This window comes from Nycticebus coucang, chromosome 2 (genome assembly GCF_027406575.1).
Source record: "Nycticebus coucang isolate mNycCou1 chromosome 2, mNycCou1.pri, whole genome shotgun sequence".
Classification (NCBI taxonomy): domain Eukaryota; kingdom Metazoa; phylum Chordata; class Mammalia; order Primates; family Lorisidae; genus Nycticebus; species Nycticebus coucang.
This window is the reverse complement of record NC_069781.1, coordinates 8,747,073-8,769,361: the sequence shown is the minus strand read 5'-3', so window position 1 is coordinate 8,769,361 and position 22,289 is coordinate 8,747,073. Positions and strand designations below refer to the sequence as shown.

Below are 22,289 nucleotides of genomic sequence, written 5' to 3'. Positions count from 1 at the left end.
CCATCATGGAAACAAGCAAAAAACAAACAAAAAATGCAACATTAAAATACTGTTAGCTACTGTCTGTTGAGTAGCTATTTATATACAGATACTTTGGTAATGTCTAATTTTCACAGTAAGCTTGCAAGGTGGCCATTATCTCCATATTATAAAAGAGTAGAAAGTTAGTCTCAGAGAATTTGAATACCTTGCCCAAAGTCACCCAGCTTGTAGGTGACAGAAGTGGAATTTTCTTATACTTTTCCTTTTTCCAGTCACAATTGTTTGCTTTATTTTTTTTCCAATGTATATTTTATTCTTGCCTTCTTTCCTTAATGTTTCTGCTAAGTGCTTCTCTGAAGGCTCCTGCTGCTAGCACCTGCCCCTATTGAGAAATCCACCTGAGGCAGAACCAGGTTCTCTTCTCCACCCTGTTGGCTTTCAGTGTTTCTGAACACACCTGCTGCCCACTCACACCCTTAAACAGTAGCGAGCCTGGAAACTGGGCTCCACCTGGCAGTAGTGACAAGATCAGACACAACAGGAATAGGAAAGCTGTTGCAGTGCTGGGACAGGCTCTGCCCTAGTTTTTCACCTGAGGGTGTGAAAATGAAATTAGAAAGACTGACAATTGAATTGAGCTTGAGAGGCTTCTCTCATGTCTTCTATGGTTTTATTTTTAATTCAAGCAAAGAACTCTCATCTAATCTTTACTTTCTTTTTCTTTTCTTTTTTTTTTTCTAATACAAAGTTTCATTTTGTCATTGTCAGTAGGGTTCCCTGGTGTTATAGCTCACAAGAACCTCCAACTCTTGGGATGGAGTTATTCTCTTGCCTCCACCTTCCAAGTAGCTGGGACTACAGGCACCCACCACAATGCCCAGCTATTTTTAGAAACTGGGTCTTGCTCTTGCTCAGGCTGGTCTCAAACCCGTGAGCTCAGGCAGTCCACCCACTTTGGCCTCCCAGTGTACTTTTAGTTTTTATTATTTTTTTTTTTGGAGACGGAGTCTTACTCTGTCGCCTTGGGTAGAATGCTGTGGTATCATAACTCACAGCAACCTCAAACTCATGGGTTTGAGCAACCCTCTTACCTCAGCCTCCCGAGTAGCTGGGACTATAGGCCTGCACTACTATGCCCACTAGTTTTTCTATTTTTAATAGAGATAGGGTCTTGCTCTTGCTCAGGCTGGTCTAAAACTCGTGAGCTCAAGCAGTCCACCTATCTCAGCCTCCCAGAGTGCGAGGATTATAGGCCTGAGCCACTTCACCCGGCCTATTGTTATTTTTCCTTTTTTTCAGTCTTTCTTGTGGTCCAAATTATCTTTACTTTCCTGTTCACAAATCCTGTGGTTGAGTCTGGCTTGGTAATATATTTGGTCCCATATCTCAGTAACTTAGTTTAGTAGGCAGCAGTAGCACAGAGGAAGGTGGGTGGCAATGTGAAGGCTATGTCTGTGTCCTGGATAACCTGTCTGTCACTGGTTTAGACTTTCACACCGTACCGGACCGCGTGGCGTCCCATAGTCACCGCCACCCACATTGGGTCCCACATCCGAGTAGGTGGAGTATGACTTGATGTTGGTTGCCTTTTTCTCCTCGCCTTGGAATGCCTTTCACTTCCTTCTCAGTGATAGAAGTGAATTGTGTGCATATTTATCACACCCCTCTTCCCTTCAAATGAAACATCCTCTTGTTCCTAAGAGAATCCACCCATGTTGACTGTCTCATGGCTTTCAAGTTTGTATTTTGCCAGGAGTGGCATCTCAATGATGGGTGGATCCTAAACTTCTTTTGTGGTAGTGTTTAAACCTTTTTGTTTGTTTTACTCATGTCTGTTAGTGTTATATAGAAACTCCCAGTATCTTGGGTAGGCATAATCAAGGCACTGAGTTTGGATTGGAACATGGGAGTGCATCTTGTAAGCTTGAATTGATTATCAATTTCCCCCATTTCTTGCCAGGTCCTTACTGGGCCTGTGCTGTGAGAACCCAAAGATGCTGGGAAGTGAGTGTGTTTGGCCCTGTGGCCACTTGGGTGAATTTTGAAATAAACTTGACTTGGGATACATTGTTCCATAAATTATCTTTTCATAGCTCCAAAACTTTTTCTGCCAAGAATCCATTTTGAGAACTGATTACTTTTCAACACTCCATCTTTTCTGCTTTTATACTAATATTTTCCTGTTGCACCTTATACTTTTTACTTTATTAATATGATGACTGTAGGACCTCTTCCTTTGTTTTTCATTCCTTCCATTAGTTCAGAGTATACCCTTCAGTAATTTCTGCTCAGTTTCTTTATTACTTCCTCATCTGGCCTAGGAATCCCACTCTAATAATTTACTAGTTATTTATTAAATTATAAATGAATTATAGTAATTACATAATTATCAATATTAATTGTATGATTAATACACACACTCATAATTTTCCTGATGTAAACTAGAATAAATCCACCTATGAAAGGTCAGTTATTTTAATTTTCAGACTTACCAAACCACCATGAAGTGTGTACTTTTTTCTACTCTCAGTTAAACTTATCATTTCATTTAGTTTAGGGATTTTGAAAGATTTTTTTTTTTTTTTTTGTAGAGACAGTCTCACTTTATGGCCCTTGGTAGAGTGCCATGGCATCACACAGCTCACAGCAACCTCCAGCTCCTGGGCGTAAGCAGTTCTCTTGGCCTCAGCCTCCCGAGTAGCTGGGACTACAGGCGCCCACCACAGCACCCGGCTATTTTTTTGTTGCAGTTTGGCCGGGGCTGGGTTTGAACCCGCCACCCTCGGCATATGGGGCTGGCGCCCTACTCACTGAGCCACAGGCACCGCCCGGATTTTGAAAGATTTTTATTCAGAGCTCTGTGAGGTCTCTAACTTGTCAGAACTCTATGGAAGAGCCAGATCCCACAGAGCCAGTTGTGATCTAATTAAAAATCTTTTAACCTCCAGACTCGTTTGATGGAGCTGCACCGCCAGTGGGAATTACTTTTGGAAAAGATGCGGGAGAAAGGCATCAAACTGTTACAGGCCCAGAAGCTGGTACAGTATTTACGAGAATGTGCAGATGTGATGGACTGGATTAACGACAAGGTATGTTTTAAGAAAGAAGGACTGCTAAGTTTTACTTAAGGAAAGGGAGGAGACTCCTCTGTGGTCTGCAGGGAGGGCCAGGGCTAGCCCAGGTGGGGAAGCGTAATCTGGGGGGAAGTGGGATTGCTGCAGCTCCACTGCTCCCTGGGAACTCTGAAACCTGGGGTCTTCAAGATAGCAATGTATGAATTCAATATCTAAGCTGTGGGAGCAAATAAAACCACAAGCCACACAGAAATCTGCACTCACTACCCTGTCATGGCCCCATTTGTAATGTGTCTGCTTATGCTTCTAGGAGCCATTGTCACCAGGTGCTGGTTTATGACAGTTTATGACTCTGGCTCTGTTATGATCCTTACATAGGAAGCAATTGTGACTTCTGAAGAGCTAGGCCAGGACCTGGAACATGTGGAGGTTTTACAGAAGAAATTTGAAGAGTTTCAAACAGACATGGCGGCTCATGAAGAAAGAGTGAATGAAGTGAACCAGTTTGCTGCTAAGCTCATTCAGGTAAATAGCAAAGTGCTTCTCCTAACATCATCATGTTAACTTTCTGGTGTATTCTGAAAAAAATTTTGATGACTGGTACCCTAATTTCTGAGTAAGCAAATTTTTGTGAGCATGTCTAGATGAAAGTAAGGCTTAATACTGATTACTCCTTAATTAGAAAATGCTTTTTCACTTGTTGCTTGGGGCAGGAAGGGCAGAGTTCATTTGATCTGTTTCCTCTGCCTTGCACTGGGTGGGGCTAGGTGAAGCTTTTATTGGGTGGCTGAAGCTGGGTCTTGGGGTTTCTCAGACTAGGGTGTGGTGGCAGGTACCTTTCAGTACCTTTTTGCTCTCTCCTTCCTTGTAGATTTGAAGCTTCCCTGGGCTCTCTTCAGAGCCTGAAGGAACCTTACAATGTGTAGGTTCTCCAGGTAGCTCTGTTTCCCACAGGAAGGGAATGACAACCCTTCCCCCTTGCCTGTTTGTGCAGCTCCATAGCGCTTTTATTTTCTCCTTCTACTGCAGGGTTCAGAGGGCTCTAACACCAAGTAGTAGGAACTGAAGCATATTTTTTACTTCTAGGGAAATTTGATTGGGGGAGTATAAATTTTAAATTCATAAATCACTGTCCCCCCCGCTTTTTTTTTTTTTTGCAGTTTTTGGCCTGGGCTGGGTTTGACCCGCCACCTCCAGCATATGTGGCTGGCGCCCTACTCCTTTGAGCCACAGGCACCGCCCAATCACTGTTCCCCTTTTTTGATCAGTGATTATGAATAGCACCATTCCTCAGAAATATCTCACCCTTCCAAAGTGACAGGTCTGTTTCCTCCCAAAGCCAGAGCCATCCCAGTGTTGTACTTGAGAAGAGCAATCAAGCCAGGTCCATGACCTCCCAGTGAATCTAAGAACCCTGAAATCCTTCATCTTATTACTTTACATATTATTTTTAGTTAAAACAAAAATGGGATGGGAAAGGATACTTTTACAGAAATGTCCCAGTCTGAAACTAAGAATAAACCCTTAAGCCCTGGAAATCATGTATATTAACAAGAACGCTTAATAGCCTTATGAATATTTGACATACTAAATTTTCAGGCAGATGGGGCCATTGGGTGTGTTGGTGAAGCTACCACAAAGTCATAGCCAAAATGTTTGTTATGTTAACATAAAAGGCTTTGGGGGCAGTGCCTATGGCTCAAGGAGTAGGGCGCCAGCCCCATATACTGGAGGTGGCTGGTTCAAACCCAGCCCCGGCCAAAAACTGCAAAAAACACCCCCAAAAAACAAAAGGTTTTGATATTTTAGCACATAACCACTTTATAGACTACACTACTCCAAGGGGTAGATAATGAATCCTTCCTTTGTATAAAAACAAATAAGAGCTCTTTTTTTTTGTTGTTGTTGTTGTAGAGGCAGAGTCTCGCTTTACTGCCCTCAGTAGAGTGCCGTGGCATCACACGGCTCACAGCAACCTCCAGTTCTTGGGCTTCCATGATTCTCTTGACTCAGCCTCCCGAGCAGCTGGGACTACAGGCGCCCGCCACAACGCCCGGCTATTTTTTTGTTGCAGTTTGGCCAGGGCTGGGTTTGAACCCGCCACCCTCGGTATATGGGGCTGGCGCCCTACTCGCTGAGCCACAGGTGCTGCCCCTCTTTTTTTTTTTTTTTTTTATAAAGACAGTCTCACTTTATCGCCCTCAGTAGAGGGCCATGGTGTCACACTGCTCACAGGGACCTCTAACTCCTAGGCTTAGGCGATTCTCTTGCCTCAGCCTCCCGAGTAGCTGGGACTACAGGTGCCTACTGTGATGCCCAGCCATTTTTTTGTTACAGTTCGGCCGGGGCCGGGTTTGAACCCGCCACCTTTATTATATGGGGCTGGCGCCCTACCCACTGAATCACAGGTGCCACCCAAATAAGAGCTCTTTTGAGTTGTCGTTCATCGCATTTCACCCAGAAGACCAGTATTTTATCTTGTGTGATTTTCTTTGGAATGATGAAGATTGGCTAACACAGTTAATTCAAGGAGACAACCCAAGGGTAACTGATTGGAAGAGCCGCATCCAATGCAGTCTATTCTTGTTTAGGAACAGCACCCTGAAGAAGAGCTGATTAAGACTAAGCAGGATGAAGTAAATGCAGCCTGGCAGCGGCTAAAGGGACTGGCTCTTCAGAGGCAGGGCAAGCTCTTTGGGGCCGCTGAGGTTCAGCGCTTTAACAGGTACCAAGCCAAAAAGGGCTTTAAGGGATGGGCATCTCCCTGGATGGCATAGCGAAGTTCAAGGCTTAGGCCAATGAGATGCTAGAGCTGATTGGGTCTTGGCCCCCATGGGGTGTTCCCAGCTTTCCTGGACAATTGTTGCTATGGATTAATTGGGTCCTATCTTCTCAGAGATGTGGATGAGACCATCGGTTGGATTAAGGAAAAGGAGCAGTTAATGGCCTCTGATGATTTTGGCCGAGATCTGGCGAGTGTTCAGGCTCTGCTTCGGAAGCACGAGGGTCTAGAGAGAGATCTTGCTGCCTTAGAGGACAAGGTAGGTTTTGAGAGCAGCTGATTCTATAAATAAGTTACCAAGGGTCAGGACAAAGTTCTGACAGTGTGCTTCTAGGTCAAAGCTCTGTGTGCCGAAGCTGACCGCCTGCAACAATCCCACCCACTGAGTGCTTCTCAGATTCAAGTGAAGCAAGAGGAGCTGATTACGAACTGGGAACAGATCCGAACTCTGGCAGCAGAGAGACATGCGAGGCTCAATGATTCATACAGGTGCAAATAATCCTCCAGGGCTTAATGGATATCATTTGACTTATTTTTAGAGAAAGGGGAAGGCAGAGTTAAGGTTCAATTCTATGTTCTGCAACAGTTTTTGTGTAGCCTGCCAGGTGTCACCTACTAAGAAAATGAAGATAGGTTTTTTTCTTTTTTTTTTTTTAATTTTGCTTTCTATTGGCTTTGAATCTTCTTACTTTGAGGTTTCTTTCTTTCCTTCCTTCCTTCCTTTCTTTCTTTCTTATTTTTTTATTGAGATAGAGTCTCACTTTGTGGCCTTCAGCAGAGTACCTTGCATCATAGCTCACAGCAATCTCCACCTCCTAGGCTTAAGATTCCCTTGCCTCAGCCTTCCAAGTAGCTGGGACTACAGGTGCCTGGCAGAACGCCCGGCTTTTTTTTTTTTTGGTAGAGACGGGGTCTCAACTCTGTTTCATGCTAGTCTTGAACCTCTGAGCTCAGGGCAATCCACCCACCTCCACCTCCCAGGGTGCTAGGATTATAGGGATAGGTTTGTTCTTTTTCTTTTTTTTTTTTTTTTTCATCAGCCGAAACAGCAGAAGGTATGATTTATTGTATACTGGTTACACTCAGCCACAAGCGAGAACAGAACAAGTCCAGGATGTCAGGTCCAGGGCAAGGGACCAATAGGACTGTTTTGGTGTGAACAAGGTGGGTCTCTTAGGGGTGGTCTTGGTGATTGGATGGCGATGAGGTCTTAGATCCACTGAGAGCAAGTTCAGCAGCTTGTACTAGCCTCCTTAGCCTCTTGGCATTCCATGTTCCTTCTCTTGTGGCCTTCACGAGTGCACAACCAGGCGGTTTACTTGGACCTCTGCCTCATCTTTCTCCTTTTGCGCTTCAGCCTGCGCATTCGCTTCTTCCTCCACTTGGCTCTCATGGCGCGGAGGTTTCTAGAAAGATGGCGCTAAGACCGAGAGCTGTTCTTTTTTTTTTTCTTTTTGTAGCGACAGAGTTTCACTGTACTGCCCTCGGTAGAGTGCCGTGGCGTCACACGGCTCACAGCAACCTCTAACTCTTGGGCTTACACGATTCTCTTGCCTCAGTCTCCCGAGCAGCTGGGACTACAGGCGCCCGCCACAACGCCCGGCTATTCTTTTTTCGTTGCAGTTTGGCCCAGGCTGGGTTTGAACCCGCCACCCTCAGCATATGGGGCCAGCGCCCTACTCACTGAGCCACAGGCGCCGCCAATAGGTTTTTTCTTTTTTTTCTTTTTTTTTTTTTTGGCCGGGGCTGGGTTTGAACCCGCCACCTCCGGCATATGGGACCGGCGCCCTACCCGCTGAGCCACAGGCGCCGCCTAGGTTTTTTCTTATTTATGTTATATTTGTTTGGGGACTGGCGGCTTTGTAGTGTATAAGTATGATATAGATACAACATTTATAACTTAAAAATTCTTTCTTTTTTTTTTTTTTTTTTTGAGAGAGTCTCACTTTGTTGCCCTCGGTAGAGTGCTGTGGCCTCACAGCTCACAGAAACCTCCAGCTCTTGGGCTTAGTCGATTCTCTTGCCTCAGCCTCCCAAGTAACTGGGACTATAGGTGCCCGCCACAATGCCCAGGTATTTTTTTGTTGCAGTTTGGCCTGGGCTGGGCTTGAACCCACCACCCTCAGTATATGGAGCCGGTACCCTACTCACTGAGTCACAGGCGTTGCCCTAACTTTATAAATTCTTACATCCTGCATTGTGCCTGAAGGAAGTAGAAATACTTCCATAGATCTCAGCATCATGTGAAGTATCTTGTTAAAATTTAGTCAAAGATTGGAAAGGAAAAGAATGGCTCTTCCTACCAGGGCCTGAACCTGGGCACAATAAGAAGTTGAAAATGTGGGACAAGATGAGAGTGATGGATAGAACCTAAGTTGGGTTTTTTTTTCTTTGTTTGTTTGTTTAGTTTTTATGTTTTATTTATTTACTTATTTAATTTTTTTTTTTTTTTTTTTTTTTGCAATTTCTGGCCGGGGCTAGGTTTGAACCTGCCACCTCTGGCATATGGGGCCAGCACCCTACCCCTTTGAGCTACAGGCGCCACCCAGAACCTAAGTTTTAAAAGACCATTTTCAAGGCCAGGTACAGTGGCTCATGCCTATAATCCCAGCACTTTGGGAGGTCAAGGCAAGTGTATTGCCTGAGCCTCATGAGTTCGAGACCAGCCTGAGCCAGAGCGAGACCTCATCTCTACAAATAGCTGGGTGCCTGTAGTCTCAGCTACTTGGGAGGTTGAGGGAAGAGAATCGCTTGAGGCCAAGAGTTTGAGGTTGCTGTGAGCTATGATGCCACAGCACTCTACCAAGGGTGACAAAGTGAGAATCTGTTTTAAATTTAAAAAAAAACTATAATAAAGGATCAATTTCGGCCTTCTCTTGCTTTACTTTACATTCTCAGTTGAGATAATTCTATATTTCCTAGGACTAAAGTTTGTATGGTTTGTTAGGTTTTTGAGAACACAGAATTCAGAGCTTTAGGAAGGCTGTTTTCCACCATGGGACCTTCACTGGTAATATCCAATGACTTATCTGTGGTGTTCCCTAGGCTTCAGCGCTTCCTTGCAGACTTCCGTGACCTCACCAGCTGGGTGACTGAGATGAAAGCCCTCATCAATGCAGATGAACTTGCCAACGACGTGGCTGGAGCTGAAGCCCTCCTGGATAGGCACCAGGAGCACAAGGTAAATCTCTAGGATCTTATAGCAGTAAAGGCCTTAGTTTATAATGCATCAGTATATCCAGTGATGCCCATGATCAGAGGTGGTAGAACATCATTCACAGGTGTCTCTCATCATAAGGATTGTTGTTGGCTTTGCCTCTAGAGATCTCCTCTGTCTGCTTCTGTAGAGGGTTAAATGTGTTATATGTTGAAAAGTTAACTATGATCCCTGAAAGCAAAGAGGTGAGCTCTGGTGAGATAGAAGTGCTGCTACTTTGTACAACCATACCTTTTCATCTTAAAAAATATCTTTGTTTAAATGTTAAATTTCATAGTTGGTTTGAGTAAAACCTAAATTTCTTATTCTGGTATTTCCCCAAAGTATGTTCCATAGAAAATTAGTTAAAAGCTCTTAATAGACTTTCCCCTAAAAAGAAAGGGTGTTTTCTAACACTGTTATGGGCAGCACCTGTGGCTCAAAGGAGTAGGCACTGGCCCCATATGCTGGAGGTGGTGGGTTCAGACCCAGCCCCAGCCAAAAAAACTGCAAAAAAGAAAAAAAAAAGAAAACACTGTTACATGGTATTTTTATCATTTATTTATTTATTATTTTTTATTTATTTTTTTGAGACAGAGTCTCACTTTGGCAAAGTGCTGTGGCATCACAGCTCACAGCAACCTCAAACTCTTGGGCTCAGGCAATTCTCTTGCCTCAGCCTCCCAAGTAGCTGGGACTGCAGGCACCTGCCACAATGCCCGGTTATTTTTGTTGCGCTTGTCATTGTTCTTAGCTGGCCCTGGCTGGGTTCAAAACCGCCAGCCTCGGTATATGTGGCTGGTGCCATAACCACTGTGCTATAGGCGCCGAGCCAATAGTTTTTTTTTTTTTTTTTTTTGAGGCAGAGTTCCACTATGTCGCCCTCAGCACAGTGCCATGGCATTATAGCTCACGGCAACCTCCAGCTCTTGGGCTTAAGCGATTCTCTTGCCTCAGTCTCCTGAGTAGCTGGGACTACAGGTGCCTACCACAATGCCCGGCTATTTTTTGTTGCATGGCCGGGGCTGGGTTCGAACCTGCCACCTTCGGTATATGGGGCCAGCGCCCTACTCATTGAGCCAAATGCACTGCTCAAGACTAATTTTTTTTTTTTTTTTCGGAGACAGAGTCTCACTTGATCACCCTTGGTAGAGTGCCGTGGCGTTACAGCAAACTCCAGCTCTTGGGCTTAGGTGATTCTCTTGTCTCAGCCTCCTGAGTAGCTGGGGCTACAGGCGCCCGCCACAATGCCCGGCTATTTTTTTGTTTCAGTTTGGCCAGGGGCTGGGTTCAAAACCACCACCCTTGGTATATGGGGCCTGTGCCTTAGTCACTGAACCATAGGTGCCACCCCCCAAGACCAATTTTTAAGGCAATTTCTCTACTAAACACTGAAATAAGTTGTAACAGATTTTGTAAGAGAAAATAATTCACTCTACCATTTTGAAATATGGCAGAAATTACATCTAGTTCAATGTATCTACTGAAATATCAAAAGTATGTATAAGCCTTAAAGTTTTATAGACCATAAATGTGAGAAATTTAAATGAACACCTGGAAGATTATGATTACACTCCAATTGTCTATTTTATTTATTTATTTATTTTTTAGAGACAGAGTTTCACTTTATTGCCCTTGGTAGAGTGCTTTGGTATCATAGCTCACAGCAACCTCCAACTCCTGGGCTTAGGCGATTCTCTTGCCTCAGCTTACTGAGTAGCTGGGACTACATGCGCTTACCACAATGCCTAGCTATTTTTTTGTTGCATTTTGGCCAGGGCTGGGTTTGAACCTGCCACCCTTGGTATATGGGGCTGGCACTCTACCCATTGAGCCACAGGTGCCACCCTACACTCTAATTCTCAAATGTCTAAATGAAAGGAAAGAGATGTAAGTGCCTAAATTTTTTTTTTTTTCTTTTTTTTATTGTTGGGGATTCATTGAGGGTACAATAAGCCAGGTTACACTGATTGCAATTGTTAGGTAAAGTCCCTCTTGCAATCATGTCTTGAACTGTCTACATTTTTAATACATAAATGACTGACCAGACTTTTATGGAACAAATGGGAAAAATGTTTCCACTGTCAAATTTATGTACTATAAAGATAATCTACATTAAGGGATGCAGGGTTTTTGTTTTTATGTGTACAAACCTTAAATTAGGGATGGAAAAAAAAAATCAAACCACAAAACACAAAAAGGTAAAATCAGGTAAAACATAATCTGCTTTTTTTGGTATTTTTGAGACAGAGCCTCAAGCTGTCCCCCTGGGTAGAGTGCAGTGGCATCACAGCTCACAGTAACCTTCAACTTGCGGGCTCAAGTGATTCTTGTGCCTCCCCCTCCCAAGTAGCTGGGACTATAGGCGCCTGCCACAACACCCTGCTATTTTTTTTTTTTTTGGTTGTAGCCGTCATTGTTGTTTGGCGGGCCTGGGCTGCGTTCGAATGCACCAGCTCAGGTGTATGTGGCTGTCGTCTTAGCCGCTTGAGCCACAGATGCCAAGCTTTTTTTTTTTTTTTTTTTTTTTTTTAACATTTATTTTTTGAGGCGGAGTCTCGGTATGTCACCCTTGGTAGAATGCAGTGGCGTCACAGCTCACAGCAACCTCAAACTCTTGGGCTTAAGCATTTCTCTTGCCTCAGCCTCCCAAGTAGCTGGGACTACAGGCGCCCGCCATCATGCCCAGCTGTTCTTTTGTTGCAGTTGTTTAGCTATCCTGGGCCAGGTTCAAACCCGCCACCCTTGGTGTATGTGGCTGGTGCCGTAACTACTATGCTATGGTTGCCTAGCCAAATTGATTGTTTTCTTTCTTTCTTTTTTTTTGAGACAGATTTTCACTTACTAACCCTCGGTAGAGTGCGTGAAGTCACAGCTCACTGCAGCCTCCAACTTCTGGGCTGAAGTGATTCTCTTGCAGCCTCCCAAATAGCTGGGACTATAGGTGCCCACCACAATGTCCAGCTATTTTTGTTGTTGTTGTTGCAGTTTTGCCAGGGCTGGGTTTGAACCCACCACCCTCGGTATATGGGGCCGGCGCCTTACCCACTGAGCCACAGGTGCCGCCCCAATGTGATTGTTTTCAATCAATGTTGGTTATGTTGCCTTCTTACAAAATGACAGGCAAGATCATACTTATTTTTACATCTGCATCCACATATATTACACAGAAAAGGGTTTTCATACCCATGACACCCCATGTGAATAGTGTAAAGGATATTGTCTGCAAAGTACATATCACAGTGTTGGCAGTGGTGCAGAAGCTGAGGGTCCTGGACCGGCAGGGCGGGGGCTGGAGTGCTTGGCTGGCTATTTCCTATACTAGGAGTGCTCGTGTGGGCACTTGGCTCGCTGCTCGGACCTGCCACTGGGCTATAGTTCCTTTGACTATGTGATGGCCGAGGTTCAGGGCTTGTGGGAGAGGAGCTCTGGGGAGTACTTGCTGACACAGCTGAGACTACTGCCTGGGCAGACAGCTGCTGAATCATGAAAGGCTTTTTACTGGGGCAGGGGACTACATCAGGGGATGCAGGGTTTTGGTTTTCAGGAGGCAAACTGGACAACTGTCCTGCTAGAGTCGAGAGCTGATTCAAAGGGTTGTCAACCCTGAGTTCTTGGGGGTCCCTTGGAAGGCCACCAGTTGGTGTGGTTTTTGCCATACTTTCATAGGAATCAGTCTGGATATTTGAGATCTTATGGGTAAAATCATTAAGGTAGTCTGGTTTCTAAACCACCGTGGAAGGTGGACTTAAATTGATTAGTGCTCTTCTGCTATAGCCCAGATTGCTTGTTTTCTTCTGTAAACCCCCCATTTTCTTGCTGCTTAAGGAAGACCTAGTGCCTTTAATTGGTACCATTTTATGCACCTTCAATGATGGGACAGGTTACTTCAATCACTGTAGCGGAAGGAACATAATTTGCATTTGTATGATTTTTCTCCAGTATGAGAAATGCATGTGGGCTTCCAGATGACGTTCATAAGCAGATGCAAATGGACATAGATGACGTCTATGAGGTTTCTCACCTGTGTGGATTCTAATATGTTCAATAAGCCGGGCTTTTCCTTTGCTGGCATAGTTGCAGTACCGACACTTGAGCTTCCCATCAAATGTCCTTTCAGGGCGGCGCCTGTGGCTCAGTGAGTAGGGCACCGGCCCCATATGCCGAGGGTGGCGAGTTCAAACCCAGCTCCTGCCAAACTGCAACAACAACAACTACAAAAAAATAGCCGGGCGTTGTGGCGCACGCCTGTAGTCCCAGCTGCTCGGGAGGCTGAGGCAAGAGAATCACGGAAGCCCAAGAGTTAGAGGTTGCTGTGAGCCGTGTGACGCCACGGCACTCTACCCGAGGGTGGTACAATGAGACTCCGTCTCTACAAAAAAAAAAAAAATGTCCTTTCAAACCCGTCTACTAACACTCCTGAGTTTTCATCCAGGGAAACTTGAACAGACGGGTGATCAAGTCATTTTGATCATCATCTGTTCCGGCTCCCTGAAGAGCCTCTGCTTCTGTCCCCACTTACTGATCCACAAATCATGTTCACATGATGGGTCTGCTGAGTCAGGTATTCCTGAACATCTTACACAAAGTCCAAAGCTTCTGGTTTCTTTTCACCCATCTTTGCTTTTTTTTAAAGTTTTAGTTTGTTATACCTTTTCACCTCAGATCAGTTCCTCCTTTTTCCTGCCACTCCAACAATGATGAAATGTAGAGTAATTGAAATTTATTCTGGAGATACACCAAGGGACTCCAAAAGGCCATGGAGGCAATTTCAACTAAAATTGAAAAGCCATACAGAGGTCTCCTGACAAGCACACAGGGTAAACCCCACCACCTTATTCAGCACCGTTGCCACCACCATCTTTGTTACTGTCATAGCTGCACCTGCCACCATGTTTGTTGTGTCTCTTGGTCCCTTACACTGTATTTTTAAAATTATTTTTACCATTAAGCCTTTTGAGAGGTTTGAATGTACTAGATGTAAAATTAGTATATAAAATTTAAACATTGCTCCTCTGCACTAGCATCAGAAACAAATATTTTTTTGAGACAGAGTCTCAAAGCTGTCACCCTTGGTAGAGTGCTGTGGCATCGTAGCTCATAGGAACCTCCAACTCTTGGGCTAAAGCTATCCTCTTGCCTCACTTTTTCTATTTTTAGAGAGATGGGGATCTTGCTCTTGCTCAGGCTGGTTTCAAACCTGTGAGCTCAAGCAGTCCACCCGCCTTGGCCTCCCAGAGTGCTAGAATTATAGACTTGAGCCACTGTGCCTGGCCTAGAAACATAATTCTAAAAATATCATTTGTAATCACAGCAGCAAATATAAGGCACTTGGAAATAAGTGTAACAAAAGTTGTGCAAGATATTTGTAGAGAAAAACTATAAAATTTTGTTGAAAGTCGTTAAAGAAAAACTCAGTAAATGGAATGATTCATTTAGTGTAAGGATGGAATGATCTTTTGTAAAGGTGAAAATTCTCACCAGCATGTACACAGTCGATCAGTCGATGCAGTTCCAGTCAGAAACCCAATAGGGATGGTTTTGTGTGTGTGTGTGTGTGAGAAATGGAGATAGGCTAATTATAAAATTGGTTTGGAAGAAAAAAATTCAAAAAATAGCTGGGTCAGTTTTGAAGTACATGATAGGGATTAAGCAGGGTCTCACCCTACCAGGTACTCATAGTAAACAGATTCATTTAGCACAAAGAAAGACAGAACAGTGGAACAGAAGAGGGAGCTCAGACCCATGTCAGTGTGTGGAACCTTGACAATGACAGAGGTGGAGTGCAAAGCCAGTAGGAATAGGACTTCATCAGTGAGTGATGACCTAGAGTGATGACGTATTAGGAAGCCTGACCTAATCTTTCATTCCTCATTTCAGTTGCGATAGTCTTACTTGTAATGATTATTTAAAATTGAACATCTCTTTTTGTTTTATAAGATGCTGGGCATAAATTGTACCCTTTTCCCCCCTACAGGGTGAAATTGATGCACATGAAGATAGCTTCAAATCTGCAGATGAGTCTGGGCAGTCTCTGCTTGCTGCTGGTCATTATGCCTCAGAAGAAGTGAAGGAGAAGGTAAGAGGAGAAAAGGAACTTTTGATGAGGAAATTACATTCTTTTTTTTTTTTGTAGAGACAGAGTTTCACTTTATTGCCCTCGGTAGAGTGCCGTGGTGTCACACAGCTCACAGCAACCTCCAACTCCTGGGCTTAGGCAATTCTTCTGCCTCCACCTCCCGAGTAGCTGGGACTACAGGCGTCCGCCACAACGCCTGGCTATTTTTTTGTTGCAGTTTGGCCGGGGCTGGGTTTGAACCCGCCACCCTCGATATATGGGGCCGGCGCCCTGCTCACTGAGCCACAGGCGCCGCCTGGAAATTACATTGTTTAAAGAACTAAGGCTCTGAAAGGTATTATCCATCCAAACATTCCTCTCACCGTGATGCTCGAGAAAACTTAACCCAGAGGTTCTTCTTGAAAAGGAGAAGCTTTTCTCTTCAGAGACTCAAAGAAAAGATATATATACAGTGTGCTGATTGCTTGGGAGACAGTCCCTGTTATCTGGGACAAGTGTGACACATATTTTAGTTACAGCAGCTTTTTGCAGGGAATTTAGTCCTGAATTAGGAGTTGGAGCAAAGAGGAAACAAATTTTTATAAAGTGATGTATAATCATAAGTTTCAAAGTATCTTAAAGTATGAAATTGCCTAAGGAATATTAGATAATGATACACACATATACACATAGATAGATTATATCAACTAAGAAAAGACATTTCTTTTCTTTTTTTTTTTTTTTTTTTGTAGAGACAGAGTCTCACTGTGCCGCCCTCGGGTAGAGTGCCGTGGCCTCACACGGCTCACAGCAACCTCTAACTCTTGGGCTTACGCGATTCTCTTGCCTCAGCCTCCCGAGCAGCTGGGACTACAGGCGCCCGCCACAACACCCGGCTATTTTTTTTTTTGTTGCAGTTTGGCCGGTGCTGGGTTTGAACCCGCCACCCTCGGCATATGGGGCCGGCGCCCTACTCACTGAGCCATAGGCGCCGCCTCTTTTTTTGTTTAAGATGGAGTTGCACTTTGTTGCCCTCTGTAGAGTGTTATGGCATCGTAGCTCACAGCAACCTCAAACTATTGGGCTCAAGTGATCCTCTTGTTTCAGTATCCCGAGTAGCTGGGACTAGTCACCCATAACGCCCAGCTATTGTTAGAGATGGGGTTTTTGCTCTTGCTTAGTATGGTCTTGAACTCCTAAGCTTTGGCTCCTAAAAATTATTTTTAGGGCATTCATAAATTTATTTGACATATTTTGCAAAGTGCCCACTCAGTTGACATTTCTCATTTGAGAGTCTCTACTCCATTTATAATGTCTCACTTTTACATAGGTGCCTTTTTTTTCTGCCTAGGAGTTAACTTAGCATTTTCACCTAAAATTATTTATGATAATATGGCAATAAATTAATTGTAGGTTAATGTTGAACATACACACATAAGCGAATGTTGTTCTTCCCCTTTTGCAAGACAGAAAACAGGACTGAATATTAGCACTATGATTAGGAATTCTAGGGTGGCCTTTCAGTCTGACTTGGAGACCTTTAGGGACTGACCTTCCCTCCCTGACCTTGTCTTCTGTCGCCCTCAGCTGACCATCCTGTCTGAGGAGAGGGCAGCGCTGCTGGAGCTGTGGGAGCTGCGCAGACAGCAGTACGAGCAGTGCATGGACCTGCAGCTCTTCTACCGGGACACCGAGCAAGTGGACAACTGGATGAGCAAGCAAGAGGTAATGTGAGTGCAGGAGCCTCACCAGTGAGGAGCAGAGGGGTCTATGCCCCGTCTCCTTCTGGATAGCCTGCTCATCTTGTTTCAGCAACTCAGTACCATTTCAGCTCTGAGTCAGGTAAGAAGAGGAACTGAGCAAACTTCAGTCAGCTGTGCTAATGTCTATGCCTGCTGGGGTTGCAGGGTGCCCAGAAGGACCCAGTTTTTCAGATTAATGTGATGCAAAATGTTATATCAAAGAAATGCTTTCTCTTAGAATTTAGCATTATAAAAAAAAAAAAAAAGAATTCAGCATTATATAAAATCTAGGTCTAATAGAAGCTACAAAAGTTATTTGAAGGAAGTTTCAGTAGAATGTGAAACAAGGATTTCATGGTTTTGCTGGATTGATTTTAAGTGAATCTGAAAGGACTTGAGACTTTCCAGAAGATGCCTTGGGAATTTTATAGCCATGGAATCTCTTTCCTTCTTTCTGTATTTTGGCCAGAATATCCTTTGTGTTCAAGTCTTAGAATATCAAAGGAATAGACTGTTACTCTGAACACTTTGTTTCCTTTTGCAAGGCATTCCTGTTGAATGAAGACCTGGGGGATTCCTTGGATAGTGTGGAAGCACTTCTCAAGAAGCATGAGGACTTTGAGAAATCCCTCAGTGCCCAGGAGGAAAAAATTACAGTAAGACCCCTTGTTATCAGTGCCTTCACCTGATCCTTAGAGTAAGCCACAAGTCTCTTTTACTAAAAGGTTTTCAAACCATATGATGAAGGATCTGTGTGCATACAGGTGGGTGGGTGCTTAAAATCTCATGATGCTCACAGTCTTGTTAGAGACTTAATTCTGTTCTATAGGATAAAATTGTTTACTTCATGGAAACCCCCAAACTAAAATTTACCTTTCAAAGTAGTTCAGAGTTGGCCTGGCACAGTGCCTCACACCTGTAATCCTAGCACTCAGGGAGTGCTTGAGTACACGAGTTCGAGACCAGCCTGATCAAAAGCGAGACCCCATCTTTACTAAAAATAGAAAAAGTGAGGCAAGAGGATCGCTCGATCCCAAGAGTTGGAGGTTGTTGTGAGCTATGACACCATAGCACTCTACCCAGGGCAACAGCTTGAGACTCTGTCTCAAAAACAAAACAAAACAAAAAAGTAGTTCAGAGTTAACGTGAGATACTCTTTCCATTGAAAACACATCTCAGAAGTAAGAATTGGAAGGCTATTCGCCACTTTCTGACCCCTGTCAGAAGAGTGTGCTGCATCTAATATCTCTTATCCTGAAAGTAACTAGCACAATGTTGTCAAATGTTGACTAATGACACCAAGCAAAAACTCAAAAGTTATGGGGAAAATGTTGTCATCACCAACATTAGAGTGAAAAACTTCGCACGTGTTAAGTTTTGGAATATTTATGACCAGTGACTTTTTTCTAGAGTCCAATAATTGTGCTTATCAATATCTTCCTTCCTAGGCACTTGATGAATTTGCAACCAAGCTAATTCAGAACAACCACTATGCAATGGAAGATGTGGCCACTCGCAGAGATGCTGTAAGTTTCCGGCTTTTTCATGCTCTTCCTTTTCTGTACGTGGATATCCCATCAAAGACAGATTTGCCATTAGGTCTTTTGAGAGTGAGAGGTGGTGAGTCACAAGGATCCTTGTCTTTCAGCTGTTGAGCCGCCGCAATGCCCTTCATGAGAGAGCCATGTGTCGCCGGGCCCAGCTGGCTGACTCCTTCCATTTGCAGCAGTTCTTCCGTGACTCTGATGAGCTCAAGAGTTGGGTCAACGAGAAAATGAAAACTGCCACAGATGAGGCTTATAAAGTAATGTACTGTTAGCATTGCTGTGTAGCGCTTGGTAGTAAGCTAAATGCAGCTCTCACAAATAAATTATGGTTAAAGAAAGAAAGGATTAAAAAATCTCAAAAAGTTAAGCTGATTGAAAAGTCAGCTTAATGTAGCTGGCACTTTTTTTTTTTTATTGTTGGGGATTCATTGAGGGTACAATAAGCCAGGTTACACTGATTGCAATTGTTAGGTAAAGTCCCTCTTGCAATCATGTCTTGCCCCCATAAAGTGTGACACACACCAAGGCCCCACCCCCCTCCCTACTTCCCTCTTTCTGCTTCCCCCCCCATAACCTTAATTGTCATTAATTGTCCTCATATCAAAATTGAGTACATAGGATTCATGCTTCTCCATTCTTGTGATGCTGTAGCTGGCACTTTTAAACATTAGTATGAAGGTAATTTTATATACTCAGATTCAAGATAGAATTCCCTTCTTTCTTTCTTTTATTGGAAGGATCCATCCAACTTACAAGGAAAAGTACAGAAACATCAGGCTTTTGAGGCTGAGCTCTCAGCAAATCAAAGCCGCATTGATGCCCTGGAGAAAGCTGGGCAAAAGTTGATTGACGTCAACCACTATGCCAAGGATGAGGTAGCGGCTCGTATGAATGAGGTCATTAGTTTGTGGAAGAAACTTCTGGAGGCCACTGAACTGAAAGGTAAGAGAAAATGTTACACAATGGATGGTGACAGGAGTGTTGGGGGACTAAAATTTCCTTCCTGGTTAAACGTTTTAGGGACACACATCATGTAAGTAAGGTGAGGTAGAAGACTTGGGCATGTAGGAGTTACTGAGCCTGGGTTCCCATCCTTTGCTAATTTGGTAAATATGGGTGAGTGTCCTGGTTGGTGGTAAATGTTGACTATGCTGGTTGGGAGTGTTGAACCTGCTAGTGTGTGAGGGAAGCTTAAGGGAGAAGGACCTCAGTTGGGCCTCATCTCTGAAAGTCAAAGTTCAACAGTGAGCTAAGACCATTTCTTAAGTATCCCTATCTCATGAGAGATAGAATCATTTTCACACTTTTAGTTCGGCCTCTAATAGGTAGGGCAGAGGTTATAATTTGTTATCTTTATCTTTGTGACAGAAACGAAGTAGTAACTAAAGCCTTTACTAAGATGACATTGTTTATGAGCAGTTTCAATAGAAGGATAATGCTAGGCGGCACCCGTGGCTCAGTGGGTAGAGCGCCGTCCCCATATACCGAGAGTGGTGGGTTCATTTTTTTTGCAGTTTTTGGCCAGGGCTGGGTTTGAACCCACCACCTCTGATATATGGGGCTAGCGCCTACTCACTGAGCCACAGGCACCACCCAAGGGGGTGGTGGGTTCAAACCCAGCCCCAGCGAAACTACAAAAAAAAAATAGCTGAGCGTCGTGGCGAGTGCCTGTCGTACCAGCTACTCAGGAGGCTGAGGCAGGAGAATCGCCTAAGCCCGGGAGTTGGAGGTTGCTGTGAGCTGTGTGACACCATGGCACTCTACCGAGGGCAAGAAAGTGAGACTCTGTCTCTACCAAAAAAATAAATAAATAGAAGGATAATGCTAAACAACAGGAAATTGAACTTGCCTCCTTTAGGAATAAAACTTCGTGAAGCTAACCAGCAGCAGCAATTTAACCGCAATGTTGAGGATATTGAATTGTGGCTGTATGAAGTGGAAGGTCACCTGGCTTCAGATGACTATGGCAAAGATCTTACCAATGTCCAGAACCTACAGAAGAAGCATGCCCTGCTAGAGGCAGATGTGGCTGCTCACCAGGTAGAGTGTCAATTGGGAGGGTGTGTAGAACAAGTGAATGCAGAAACTCTAGGAGGGGGCTGGGTGGGGTGGCTGATGCCTATCATGCTAACACTCTGGGGGGCCAAGGTAGGAGAATTGCTTAAGCCTAGGATTTCGATACCAGCCTGCCAATAATAAGACTCCATCTCAACAAAAAAATAGAAAAATTAGCCAGGCATTGTGATGCCTCCCAGTAGTCTCAGCTACTTGGGAGGCTGAGACAGAGAGATCACTTGTGCTCAGGAGTTGGAGGTTGCAGAGAACTATGATAATGCCACTGTACTCCAGCTGGGTGACAAAATGAGACCCTCAGATAAAAATGAGAGCTGGCACCCCTTGCTCAGTAGGTAGGGTGGCAGCCACATACATCGAGACTGGTGGGTTCAAGCCCTGCTAAACAACGACGTCTGCAACAACAGCAACAACAACAAAAATAGCTGTGCATTGTGGCAGTCCCAGGTACTTGGGAGGCTGAGGCAAGACAATTGCTTAAGTCCAAGAGTCAGAGGTTGCTGTGAGCTGTGATGCTACGGAACTCTACTGAGGGTGATGTAGTGAGACTCTGTCTCAAAAAAAAAAAAAAATATAAATAAATAAATAAATAAATAAGGTTTGGTGCCTATTACTCAAGCAGCTAGCGCACCAGCCACATGCACCGGAGCTGGCAGGTTGGAATCCAGCCCTGGTCAGCCAGACAATGGCAACTGCAACCAGAAAATAGCCAGGCGTTGTGGTGGGAGCCTATAGTCCCAGCTACTTGGGAGGCTGAGCCAAGAAAATCACTTGAGCCCAGGAGTTGGAGGTTGCTGTAAGCTATAATGCCACAGCACTCTACGCAGGGCAACAGCTTGAGTCTCTGTCTCAAAATAAAGGTAATAAATAAAATTAATAATAAAAATAAAAAGAGAGAAGAACAGCAAGTAATTTCAAAACCAGACTAGTTTAAGGAGGGATGAAAGGATGAAATGTGTTGATTTTTCCTAGATAGCTCTATATGCTACATGTACTTCTGATCAAATTAAACTGTTCCAACAGAGCTTTCTGGGAGCCCAAAATGAGGGAAGGAGATGACAGAATATTCTCAGGAGCAGCAAAAAGGACCATGATAATTTTTTTCATTCATGATAAAACCACACTTAAAGTAATGAGGTCAGGGGCAGCGCCTGTGGGTCAGTGGGTAGGGTGCCGGCCCCATATACTGAGGGTGCCGGGATCAAACCTGGTCCCAGCCAAACTGCAACAAAATAGCCAGGTGTTGTGGTGGGCACCTGTAGTCCCAGCTACTCAGGAGACTGAGGCAAGAGAATCGCCTAAGCCCAGAAGCTGGAGGTTGCTGTGAGCTGTGTGACACCATGGCACTCTACCAAGGGCGATAGAGTGAGACTCTAAGTCTACCAATAAATAAATAAATAGAAGGATAATGCTAAACAACAGGAAATCGAACTATGAGACCAAAAAAAAAAAAAAAAGGTAACGAAGTCAGCCTAGTAAAGTCCAGTACATAGTCACTTATCACTGGTCTTGAGATTTTAAGACTCTTTCCTTTCCCATTCCCAGGACCGAATTGATGGCATCACTATTCAGGCCCGCCAGTTCCAAGATGCTGGCCATTTTGATGCTGAGAACATCAAGAAAAAACAGGAAGCCCTTGTGGCCCGCTATGAAGCTCTCAAAGAGCCCATGGTTGCCCGAAAGCAGAAGCTGGCCGATTCTCTGCGTTTGCAACAGCTCTTTCGTGATGTAGAGGATGAGGAGACATGGATTCGAGAGAAGGAGCCCATTGCTGCATCTACTAACAGAGGTCAGTCTGCCTCCGTCAGAGAGGAAAGGAACTGGGAAAGGCTGAG

The 22,289-nt window shown here is 44.2% G+C and overlaps 1 protein-coding gene and 1 pseudogene across 4 annotated transcripts in view; one reads left to right on the top strand and one right to left on the bottom strand.

The window, feature by feature from the left end:
* The window catches only part of SPTAN1 (spectrin alpha, non-erythrocytic 1), a 96,386-nt gene that overhangs the window by 18,929 nt on the left and 55,168 nt on the right, over nt 1-22,289 (top strand). For all 3 annotated transcript variants that reach the window (XM_053560684.1, XM_053560675.1, XM_053560694.1), the window contains exons 4-17: nt 2,931-3,071; nt 3,435-3,581; nt 5,648-5,781; nt 5,953-6,097; nt 6,173-6,327; nt 8,884-9,019; nt 15,012-15,113; nt 16,680-16,817; nt 17,380-17,490; nt 18,283-18,360; nt 18,483-18,638; nt 19,119-19,323; nt 20,240-20,421; nt 22,000-22,243. In XM_053560684.1, coding sequence (XP_053416659.1) covers nt 2,931-3,071; nt 3,435-3,581; nt 5,648-5,781; nt 5,953-6,097; nt 6,173-6,327; nt 8,884-9,019; nt 15,012-15,113; nt 16,680-16,817; nt 17,380-17,490; nt 18,283-18,360; nt 18,483-18,638; nt 19,119-19,323; nt 20,240-20,421; nt 22,000-22,243 — 2,074 coding nt within the window. The remainder of the gene's footprint in view (nt 1-2,930; nt 3,072-3,434; nt 3,582-5,647; nt 5,782-5,952; nt 6,098-6,172; nt 6,328-8,883; nt 9,020-15,011; nt 15,114-16,679; nt 16,818-17,379; nt 17,491-18,282; nt 18,361-18,482; nt 18,639-19,118; nt 19,324-20,239; nt 20,422-21,999; nt 22,244-22,289) is intronic.
* Nucleotides 11,805-13,805, bottom strand: LOC128565098 (zinc finger protein Pegasus-like; annotated as a pseudogene). The gene is made up of 2 exons (XR_008374208.1): nt 13,426-13,805; nt 11,805-13,144 (listed from the first exon to the last, which is right to left on the bottom strand). The product of XR_008374208.1 is annotated as a zinc finger protein Pegasus-like (transcript).